Consider the following 12497-nt stretch of genomic DNA (forward strand, 5'->3'; position numbering starts at 1 on the left):
CTAGTTTTAAAGAGAAAAGAAAGGAAAAGAGAGGAAAATGAAACTAGGTGGGAGGCTGGTCTTGTAATTACCCCTCCTCCCCTCTTCCCTTTCTTGGGTGCACAGATATTTATAAATTATACTTCTCTGAAGAGGAAATTCCAGACTCCATAGATAAGAGAGAAAGAATGATATGCGCATACGAACCTTGGGTACAAGCTAGTATTAGTTATCCTCCACAGCTCAAACGACTAAACCAAGTACCCAATCTTTCAATCACTAAAACAAAGACCCAAGTTCAAAGAAAGTCTCTTGACAACAGATTCGACGATATTGAAGGTGATGATAAGATTGATAATGGTGGTGGTTCCTGGTTAATGAAATTTACATTGCCATCCCATGTTAAATCAATTACAAGCACGTCAAACCCATTTATCAAACACTGTCTTAAGCTCAAGAGCAGCTCTTCTTATCGCCACTCTCATGCTTCTGCTCTTGTTGTTGGCACTACTCCTCTCAGGTAACCTTTCTATTCAAATTCTAGCTTTGGGTCTCTTTGAATTTTCAGTTTAACTGCACAAAACCGCAAATGGGTTTCTTTTATTTTATGCTATTTGCGCTACGGTAGTTCAGTTACTTACTTAGAAGTGGAGAAAGAAGCACAGAAAAAAAGAACTAAATAGTAGTTCACACATCAGTATTTTGAAGGATTAAAAGTTATTTTGCTTCGTTAGTATGCTCGTTAGTGAAACCTTTCTTTCATTCTTCCCTAAAAAAATCCCTATTGTATAACATATGATGTATTTGCTTATAATTCTTGTTATTTGTGGGACCTCTTTCAGATAATGGCATTTTCAGGGGTCACCTCGATCCTCATGTTAGAGCTCTCTTATCCAAGTTTTTCTGCAGTTTATGTTAATTGTTTGAAACTCTAGCTGTTCCTTCTGCTTATCAAAATGCTAATCAGCTCATGGCCATATGTGGGGTGCGGTGGGCTATTGTTTGTTGTCATTTTTCAGATGATTATTTAAAAAGTTGCTATAAGTCATAGAACTTGTCCATGGCTTCGGTTCTTGCTGTAAGAGAGTTTTCAATGATTTCTTTTATTCACTACAATGTAGACCTTGTAAACCATTTGACTTTTGAGTTATTAAAATTAGTACCTCATTTGAATTTCCTTTTTCCCTACAAGTCACCTTGCTTATTATCCAACTTTGGAGACTTCAACAAAATTAGGATGAAGTCAGACATGTAAAGTATATTGTTTGGTAGATGGCATTGTTATCGTTGTTATTTAGTTTCTGTTCCAAGGGTTCCATCTGCCTGGGCTAAACAAAGAGTTGTTACATTCAACCTTTTCAGGGAAGTATACAGGTATCAGGATTCGTCACAAGAGCAAATTGTTGGAATGGATTGTTTGCTGCTGCTTGACACAGCTAAAATTCCCAAAGGACTGGATAAACACTCTGTTCATGTTGTGCATGTAAGCTCTATGGTGATGAAAAAACTTTCTGGGGTGCAATCAGCTGAATCTATTGAAGCGATTGCTATAATGAGGTTCCCTACCAGTTTCTTAAATTTGGATGTTGATCTAAATAATTCAGATTGTCAAAGTTGGTTCCCATCCACACATCGAATTTTAGTCCTTGATGGCATTCAGGTGATTCTCAAACTTTTTCCATGCAGTTTTCTTTTGTCCCTTTTTCTGAGGTTCCTGTTGATTCCACCCCGCTCCCGTTCTAGAATCTTGCTTTATGATTTAAAATCATAGTTCCCTATAGGCTTCTCAACATTTCTGAAAGAACATGAAGTTGCAGTTGTTGTTCTTGTCTGCTGTCTCTATAAAATTTTACAGAACATTGAAGTAGTTGTTCCAATATCTTTTTAGAAGCACCTAGAGGAAATCATATGACCGTGAAAGTTATTCCTTGGGTTGGTTCCCTCATGTGCTTGGCAAAGTTTTCTGTCAAAAACTTTGTCATGTGATATCTGCTGGAACTTGATTAAGTACTTTCTATGTTGTAATGTCAACTAAGAACACATAAACAGTTGTAGGCTGAACATCTGGTGCAACTAAAGTATCAAATGCATTGAATGGCAAAGGACAGGTATGTATTAGAAGTCTTTGGTTTTGTTTTCCTTTGATGTGTTATGACTGGAAAACATTTAGTTCTCTTTAATGCTTGATATTCATATTGATTCGAAGATGTAATGGTGCAACACCATTTAATCCCAAAGCTATAACTGCAGGCATTTAATTTGAGGAATCTTCTGGACATATGGATCTCTAATTCATAAGAAATTGATCCCTGCAGGACCCTGGTAACCTTGGCACGTTACTCAGATCAGCTATGGCCTTTCGATGGGTGAGGAATAAAATTTTAAACATGAAGTTATTTCTTTTCTTTACTGTTTGCTTCTCGTCTTCAACAGTTTCCTATTTATTTATCAAATTCTCATAGACACGCATGCTTTACTGACACTCTTATCACAATTCATGTGTGTAAGTTCATTAAATAACAATTCTCTTATAGCTGTCAATGACCGTTTTGAAACTTTAGGGTGATGCGGCATGAATCCACTCATGTGCAATGTTTTATACATTTTAGGTAGATTGTAGATGCATCATCTAGAGTGACAAGCTTGTGTGTAAACATGCTATTTGTTTACAGGCAAAAATTGTAATGGGGTATTTCACTCAGCTGTTTGAACCAAGAATCAATAGGTTGCACTTATGGGACTTCCTAACGATTTGTTAATCATAGTTAGATATTCTTTTCTCTATTTCAATGTCCACGTTCCATTATTCCAAAGGGTTCTGATATTATGATCAATATCCAACAGGGAGGTATATTTCTTCTTCCTGGTTGTTGTGATCCATTCAATGAAAAGGCACTTAGAGCAAGCCGGGGAGCCTGCTTTCAGCTGCCTATAGTTTCGGGCAGTTGGTACCATCTTGAAACCCTGAAAGATACATTCAATATGAAGATGCTAGCTGGCCACCCAGACAGTGATGGGAAAACAGAAAAGGTGTCTTCACTATCTCAAGAGTTTGTACATTCTTTAGCGCATGTTCCATTATGCTTGGTTTTGGGAAGTGAAGGGCGTGGCCTTTCAGAGAAAGCTCAGCAGGAATGTGAGCTTGTGAGGATTCCTATGGCAGGAGAATTTGAATCTCTCAACGTTTCTGTTGCTGGCGGGATTTTCTTGTATATGTTACAGCCTAAGAACTAGAGATTGAATTCTATTTCTCATGAATTTCATTAATTCTGAATGTCTGATCCTCCCTCCGATGAAGATTTCTTCAGTTCGGTACACCTGTCCCTATTTATAAGTTAAAATTATAAATGGATTTATATTTAATATCTAAAAAAAATCTTTGAATTATTTAGAAAATTTTAAATAAATTTTTATTTTTTTATTACATTCAATCAAGATCATTTATTTTTATTTTAAATCATATAGGTCTTTATAATTAATGTTTGATTAATTGTTATTAGTTAAAATATTATTTGTTATTTTATATCACATTACATTGATGTGATATTTTACATAATATATAATAGATTATAATATAATTATGTGATATTTTTACCATTCATATCATTATTATATGGGTATAAAAATGAAAAGTAACATCTTAACTAATGATAATTAATTATTTATTGGTCATTAGAATTTATTTAATTTTAAAAAATATATAAAAACTTAATTGAATGTAAAAATAATAATAATTTATTTAAATATTTTTAAATAATTTAAAAAAAAATTTTAACCATCATGTCTTAAATTTATTAATAATCTATTAATGGATATAATTTTGGTTGTATTTTTACACCATACCTTTAGAATTTGAGCAAATACAATAAAAAATTATAAACTTATTGATTTTTAAAAAATACATTCAAAAAGGAGTTAAAATAATCAATGTGGAATTTTTAAAATTTGAGTAAATATAAAAAAATTATAAACTTAGTGATTTTTTAAAAAATAAATTAAAAAAAAAAGTTAAAATGATGATGTGGAATTTTTATTCGGATTAAAAACAATGTTTTAGGTAAAGTAAATAGTAAGAAAAATAAGTCTACATTGGACTAATAAAAAATAGTTAGTGTTGTTAGCCAACTTAGCTTTTTTTTTATAAAAAAATAACTTAAAAGAACAACTATAAGAGAAACATAATAGAAAGTATTTAGAGAGAAAAGATTTTATTCAAGTATATCTACATACGAATTGAAAAGGCCTATTTATAGGCTAATAACTTTTTATCTAGATTGAATTTACAATATGAAGATAATACTAAGATATTAGATGGATTAATTAAATCTTAATCTTCATCTAATCTAATTTACGTCTAAATCTAAATATATATAGTATAAATAGATATTCACAAAAATATTCATAACACTTCCCTTAAATATCCATTGTATCAAGAATATGTCTCGTTAAAACCTTACAAGGAAAAAATCTCATAGAAAAAAATTCAAGTGAAGGAAAATAGTACATAATTCTTTTTAAAAATACGCTTTTGAAATATTGTCTTATTAACAACCTTATCAAGAAAAATCCAGTGGTAAAAACTTTGATGAAGGAAAATAGCACAGTGCATATTTTACTTCTCTTGATGACTACATTATTTAATATCTTCAAAACAGTACATTCCGATCTTTTGTACCAACTTTTCAAATGTTGCAATAGGAAGAGCTTTAGTAAACAAATCTGCTAGATTGTTACTTGAACGAATTTATTGAACATTAATATCACCTTTTTTTTGAAGCACATGAGTGAATAATTTTGACGAAATATGATTTGTCTTATAACCTTTAACGTATCCTTCCTTTAATTGTCTATGCTAGCAGTATTGTCATCATATAATGTTGTTAGCATTTCCTTCTTAGTTGACAAGCCACACGTTTCATGAAGATGTTGAGTTACAGATCTTAACAAAACATATTCACAACTTGCCTCATGAGTTGTTACAATTTCTACATGGTTAGAAAAATTAGCAATTATAGTTTGTTTTATAAAACGTCATGAAATAGCCGTACCTCCTTATGTGAACAAGTAACTTATCCAGGATCGAGTTTTGTGTGGATCAGATAAATATATTGCATTTGCATAATCAATAAAATTTAATTTTGATACATTTAAATAATATAAGCCCACGTCATTGTTCCTGAGAGATATTGAAGCATATGTTTAATTCCATTCTAATATCTTTGAGTTAGAGAATAACTATATCTTATTAATAAATTCACAGCAAATGATATATCAAGTCATGTATTGCTAGCAAGATACATCAATACTTCAATTATAATAAGATACGATACTTCAGGATTAAGAAGTTCTTCATTATCCTCACGAGGTCGGAAAAGATTTTTTTTTTCACATCTAGAGACCTTACAATCATTGATGAACTCAACAAATATGTTTTGTCTGTATAAATTCATTTTAACACTTTTTCTATATAATTAGATTGATGGACAAAAATTTCATTTATTAAGTACTTAATCTGAAGACTTAAACAAAACTTTATTTTTCTAAAATCTTTCATTACAAATTCTCTCTTTAAGCAATCCACGATTTTTTATAACTCTTCATAAGTTTCAATAATATTTGGTTCATCAATATAAACAGTAATTATCACAAATTCATATCTAAATCTTTTTATAAAAACATATGGGCATATAGGATCATTTTTATAGCTTTCTTTCAATAAATATTTACTAATGTGATTATACCACATGCGTATGGATTATTTTAATCTATATAAAGATTTATTTAATTTGATTAAATAAATTTTTTGAGAATTCAAATTTTATGATTCAGGTAACTTAAATCCTTCAAGATTTTTCATATAGATATTGATATTAAATGAGTTTTATAAATATGATGTAATTACATTTATTATACGCATTTCAATCTTCTCATATATTGCCAAACTAGTTATTATAAAATTGTAATTGCATCCACTACAGAGAATATATCTCTTCATATTCAAAATCAGATCTTTGGATAAAACCTTGTGCGACAAGCCGTGCTTTATATTTCATAATCTTATTTTTCTCATTTCGTATTCGCACAAATACTCATTTATGTCTCACTGATTTTACACCATTTGACGTATGGACTACAGGTTCAAAAACTTCACGTTTTGCAAGTGAATTCAACTTGACTTTAATTGTGTCTTTCCATATTAGCCAATCATTTTTATGTCTACATTCTTCACAGATGTAGGTACAAAATCTTCATTTTCTTTCATAATATTACGTTATATATTATATACAAAATATCTTCGACATTTATTTTAATCCAGTTATATTTTTTTCCATCATGACATAATTGATTGAGATCTCTTTATTTTCAATGATTTCAAGTACCTATTTTTTTTTTACTTTTTATCACTTATGTCAGGGGTCTTTTTTGAGTTTTTATTTCCTCATTTTAACCATATTGAATATTTGCTCATTTTTTTAAGATTTTATTTTTGAAACTAATTGGTCTCCATGCTTCTAGCGTGCCTTGTCCTGTAGGGATATCAATACTAATATGAGCATTTGCAGCTGATATATAAGATTTAATTATTCTCTTTAAGTTAATAAATACGTCTGGTAACTGATTTATTATATTTTACAAAAGAATTATCTTTTGAACTTCTTGCTCACATTGGTTTGTATGAAGATCAAACTAGATAATGATAATTTATTACAAGATATTTTTTTTTCTAGTTGCTTATTTTCTTTTCCTAATGTCGAAAAACTTGTTTTATAAAAATGACAATCAGTAAACCTTGTAGTGAATAAATCTCTTATTGAAGGTTCTAGATATTTAATTATAGGTGGAGATTCATACCCAACATATATTTCTAATCTCCTTTGAAAGCTCATCGTTGTGCTTTGTGGTGGAGTAATTGGAACATATATCGCACATCCAAAAATTTTTATATGAAAAATATTTGGCTTGTGATTATAAACTAATTGTATAGGAGAGAATTTATGATAACTCGTTTGGCCTAATGCATACAAATGCTGTTGTATCTAAAATGGCATGCCCCCAAACAAAAATTGAGAGTTTAAATTTCATAAGTAATGGCATTGCAATCAGTTGGAAGTGTTTAATAAACGATTCTGCTAGACCGTTTTGTGTATAAATATAAACAATAGGTTCTTCAACAATTGTTCCAACTAATATGCAATATTCAAGGCTCGAGATGTAAATTCACTAGCATTGTCAAGACAAATTGTCTTGATTACATAATTAGAAAAATGTGCTTCCAAACAAATTATTTGAGCAATTAATCTTGTAAATATCAAATTGCAAGTTGATAATAAGCACACATGTAACCATCTAGTTGATGCACCTATTAAAATCGTAAAATATCTAAATAGTTCATATGGTGGATGCATGAATCCATACATAACCCTGAATATGTTTTAAAAACATAGGGAATTCAATTTCAACTTTAGCTAACAATAGCCTTATAATTTATTTACCTTGAGAGCAAGCAACATATTAGTATTTCATTTGATTGAAAAATCTTCTATTTTTTTAATGAATGACATATTAATTATTAATAATATTTTGCATCATTATTGATCCAAGATAGTCTAATCGGTCATGCTAAATATTAAAATCATTAATAAATTTTTGGTTTACCATGAGTTTCAATTATTCTAATATTTGTGTAGTTTAATCCAGATAATAAAGCGAGTAATTTTTTTTAACACACACCTTCTACTTGAGATAATATATGTAATATAGAGGTGTTAAATATCTCTTTCATTCATTGTCTCAACATTCATTGTCTGAATATCTTTAAAACTCAATAAACTTCTTTGAGACTTAATAGAAAATAATACATATTCTATTATAAACTTTATTCCTAGAGGTAGTAAAATATTAATTCTTTCGGAACCTTCAATTAATTTTATACTATCAGATATTGAATTGACATTGGTTTTTTTCGTTATAATAAGAACATATTTCAGCATCTTCATAATATAATTATACTAAAATATATCAATTATTATTAAGTTTATTTTTAGATATTTCTATTATCAATAAAATGATCAATTCCTTTTTCAGCATAAGAAAATCAACAATGGATATTTCCATTGCCAATCATATAATCAATTCCTCTTTATGGGTAGACAAACATCTTGATGTACTATATCAACTTGACCATAGTTAAAATCATCACAAGATGTTTTAAGTTTCAATGATACTTGATAAAGTTTAAGAAATATAATAGGTACACGACCAATGGTAAGTACGTTTTCTATATTCTTTTTATTTTTTCCATTTTTTGTCTTTTCATTATTCATTCACTTCTGGTGGGTTGAAAGCATTTATTCGTTTTGATGGGTTATAAGTATTTATTCACTTTTAATGAGTTATCCACTTCTTGTGGGTTAGTGAGTGAAGGTGTCCATTCATTTCTGGTGACAAAATTATCCATATTCTGGTTGTAAAATTATTTTTTATTAAAATAGTGATAGTGTAAATTATTATGACGACCTCTTCTATATCTATGATCATAATTATTCAATGATGTGGTATTCACTTCAGAGAATAGATAGATTCATGATCATGACCATAATTATTAAATGATGTCGCATTCACTTCAAGAAATAGACGAATTTATAATTTTTTATTAATAACTTGTCTGTTACATTCACTTCAGAAAATAGATATTATAATTTTTCATTAATATCAAGGGACAAAATATAATATGTACTACATGATAGCAAAATTCATATTAAAATTGATTTTAGAGAATAAAAATACTAAAAAAATATCAAGTCACTTGATTTTTTAAAATCAAAAAAAAAAAAAAAAACAAACCTTTGTGAGAGGATGAAAAAAAAAATACTAAACCTTACTTGATTTGCTAAAATCAGAAATCGAAATCAATTATTGAAATTGGATTGAAGCTTGAAGATGAGGAAAATAAAATTTAAATTTAAAAGATTAGAAGATCGTGTGTTATAAAAATATAACTTAAACAAATAATTATAAAAAAAAATATTCAGAGAAAATATCTTATTCGTAAATTACAAATGAATTGAACGGACGGCAGTGATATTTAGAGTTAGTAGATACATACAGTCCAATAAAGCAAGAAACAATTAAAAAATCCCTCCTTTTTCTCCTTCCAATCTCTCCATCACTCAAATCCCTCCTCGACTCCTGGTCTTTGAATCCTCCATCGTCGCCGGAATCCACCGCAATCGACAGGCGATGATAGTCGGAAAGCAACAGTTACAGCAATCTCAGCTGTTTTCTCTTAAAGGATCCATCCTCACTCTCTCCATTGTCACCCTCATTTCCTTCACTTACTTCTCCTTCAAATCCCTTCGTCCTCCTCTCCCCCTCTCCCTTCCCACTCCTCAGCTTACTCTCCTCCCCTCTGCCACTGCTACCATTCCCTTCGCGCGTAAAGTCGCCGACAGAGAAGAAAACAATGTCGATAAAGGTAAAGATGACGACAACGACGAGTTGTTTACCGATATTTACCATTCGCCGAAGCTTTTCAAGTTGAATTTCAAAGAAATGGAGAGGAAATTCAAGGTTTACATTTACCCCGATGGTGATCCTAAAACTTTTTATCAAACTCCCCGGAAACTCACGGGTAAATACGCCAGCGAAGGTTATTTTTTCCAGAATATTCGTGAGAGTCGGTTTCGTACGGACTATCCAGATCAAGCTCACCTCTTTTTTATCCCAATTTCTTGTCACAAAATGCGAGGCAAGGTAACCCAAAAAAAAAAAAGAACTTCTGATTAAAATTATGTTTCTTTTTTTTTTTAAAAAAAAAAGCGAGATTAGATCTACAGATATCAGTTAAATTTGTAACTTATTTTTGTTATGACGATTGATGCAGGGCACTTCTTATGAGAATATGACTATAATTGTTCAGAACTATCTAGATAGTTTGATAGGGAAGTATCCTTATTGGAACAGAACCCTGGGTGCCGATCATTTCTTCGTTACTTGTCATGATGTGGGTGTTAGGGCAACGGAAGGAGTTCCATTTCTAGTAAAGAATGCGATTCGTGTGGTTTGTTCTCCGAGCTATGATGTTGGATTCATTCCGCATAAAGATGTTGCACTTCCTCAAGTTTTGCAGCCATTTGCTCTTCCGGCTGGTGGAAATGATGTAGAAAATAGGTAAAAATCTGTTTTTTTCATTTTTGTTCGATTGTAATGCATAAATAGTTTGTTAAAGGAAAATGTTAATGTGTGCATATTGGCATTGGTCATATTTATAGAAAGGTTTTATAGTTTGTTCCAAATGTGACAGTAAATGAAGAAGCATTTCTTAAAGTAGCTCTAGTTAACAAAATCATAGACACTATTTAACAAAACCCTTTCTTATAAAGATCAGGAATATAAGTCTGTAGCTTCATGCTAACTAGAAGCATTCTTTGCAGGACAAGGCTTGGTTTTTGGGCTGGACATCGGAACTCAAAGATTAGAGTTATACTGGCTCGTGTGTGGGAGAATGATACCGAACTTGACATTTCGAATAATAGAATAAGTAGGGCTACTGGACATTTAGTGTACCAGAAGAGGTTTTACAGAACTAAATTTTGCATATGCCCTGGTGGCTCTCAGGTCAACAGTGCTCGCATAGCTGATTCAATCCATTATGGATGTGTTCCTGGTAAGCATTCTCAACTTCTTGTGACTGCTGCAGTGGAGGATTTAGAAACTTGTATATTGTTAGTTGCTTATGGCTTGCTTAACGATGCATGTGAATTGCCAAGTTATAGGACTAGGCTGGCTACAAAAGTAGGAGGAACTTAAAACCACACATACAAACAGGAGTGAGGAATTCAAACCAAATACACAAACAGAATAAGTTTATTTGTTTGGCTCTTTGATTTGCTGTAGAGGAGGTGATGAGACTTCCTTTTTGTGATACAGATGACCTCTGCTGAAATACCAGTGATAACTGAGATATTCTGACTAAAACTGGTAAGAAATTAGGATATATTTGTAGAGATATAATGCTAGGATTGCTACTAAAGGCTGGGCATATCTAAGGAGGTGCGCATCTTTTAGTCACGCCTTGTGGAGCAGATGAAAACATTTTATAAAATTCCTATTCAGATAAAAACTTAGGAATATCTCTGTTACTGTGACAGATGGTGCAGAATATAGTTAGCTTCCCAGCATAATCTAAGTGTTGATTCTCAAAGTCATGGCTATCATAAGTAATGAGCTAGATTCAACTTTAGACTGATTTAGTTTTATTGCCAGCATCAATTATCTACTAGTTTTTGATGCCCTCTAATTCTGGACATAAGACTTGCTTTACTACCCTGATTTGTATCATAATTATCAGAAACACTAGGAACATCAATTTTTATCAATAATTTTATTCCAGGAAGAAGATTTATGAAACTTGAGAATTGGGTTGGAGTAGGGGCTTTAACTTTTCCTTTTTTAAAGGGTTTGAAAAAACAGTAAGATTTCCTCATTTTGAGTTGTATGTTTTTGGTAGGGTGTTATTTTTGCCTTGTTGTTAACTTGTTTATCTTGTAAGCCCCACCCCCCCCCCTCCTCGTCTTCCAACAAAGTAAAAGAAAAAAAGGAGAAGAATGATTAAAAATGTTCCCTCTAACCTATTTGGCTTGTTTTCTTGCAGTAATATTGTCCAACTATTATGACCTGCCATTCAATGACATTCTTGATTGGCGAAAATTTGCTGTTGTCCTTAAAGAGAGTGATGTGTACCAGCTCAAACAGATCCTAAAGAACATATCGGATGAGGAATTTTTTTCACTTCATAAGAACTTAGTTAAGGTAGGAGCCTTCCTTTGCAAAACTGATTCATCATTTTTCTGTAAAATTGAAGTTCAATGTCACAACAATTACCTGCAGTGGATAAATGATAATTTCTTATGACTTTGTTTTATCAGGTCCAGAAGCACTTCCAATGGAATTCACCACCCATAAAGTATGATGCATTCCACATGGTTATGTATGAACTTTGGTTGCGCCACCATGTAATCAAATACTAATTTTGTTGATTTGTTGACGGATGTAGTTCCATTTCACTTTTGTATACACTAAAAGGTTGTCTCCTAACAACCTAAAAGCTTGTATTTTATGTACATACTGCTTAAGTATTACGTGCCAAAGATGTCAGTTATTTGTTTGTTCTTTATGTTCTGTTTTGCATTTAGTACGTACTGCTTAACTTTAGGTTTGGCAAACTGGCTAACTTGAACTGACTGGAGCTAAATCAAAGACACAATGTCTTTCAAGGGCATGTGTAGCTCAAAACTGGATTGTTGAGACATCTGTGGTTATGGATGAACTTCCGGACCGATTGTTCGCCCAGATACTGTAACGATTATGTAGGTTTTCAGTTGCATACTAAATGTATAGGTGCTTTTTCTACTCTAGCTTTTCTTAAAATAAATCTACAAGAAAAGCATGGAATAGTACTATTATTATTTTATCAAGGTAGAATTCTATGTTGAGCAACCTTACATTAGTTACCAACT

At 31.3% G+C, this 12497-nt stretch overlaps 2 protein-coding genes across 2 annotated transcripts; both read left to right on the top strand.

Annotated features, from left to right (window-relative positions):
- The first annotated feature begins 29 nt into the window (after positions 1 to 29).
- LOC18611438 (tRNA/rRNA methyltransferase (SpoU) family protein) lies at positions 30 to 3272 on the top strand. Its single transcript, XM_007047681.3, has 4 exons — positions 30 to 499; positions 1342 to 1639; positions 2295 to 2345; positions 2824 to 3272. Exons 1-4 carry the CDS (start codon positions 168 to 170, stop codon positions 3211 to 3213), a joined length of 1071 nt encoding a protein of 356 aa, XP_007047743.3. The 5' UTR covers positions 30 to 167; the 3' UTR covers positions 3214 to 3272.
- A 5814-nt stretch (positions 3273 to 9086) lies between these two features.
- On the top strand, positions 9087 to 12154 carry LOC18611439 (Exostosin family protein). The gene is made up of 5 exons (XM_007047682.3): positions 9087 to 9732; positions 9863 to 10149; positions 10413 to 10645; positions 11633 to 11790; positions 11907 to 12154. The coding sequence occupies exons 1-5, from the start codon at positions 9220 to 9222 to the stop codon at positions 12006 to 12008; spliced, it is 1293 nt and encodes a 430-aa protein (XP_007047744.3). The 5' UTR covers positions 9087 to 9219; the 3' UTR covers positions 12009 to 12154.
- The last annotated feature ends 343 nt before the right edge of the window (positions 12155 to 12497 follow it).

Source organism: Theobroma cacao, chromosome 1, assembly GCF_053813885.1.
Source record: "Theobroma cacao isolate CCN51 chromosome 1, ASM5381388v1, whole genome shotgun sequence".
In the NCBI taxonomy this organism is placed as follows: Eukaryota; Viridiplantae; Streptophyta; class Magnoliopsida; order Malvales; family Malvaceae; genus Theobroma; species Theobroma cacao.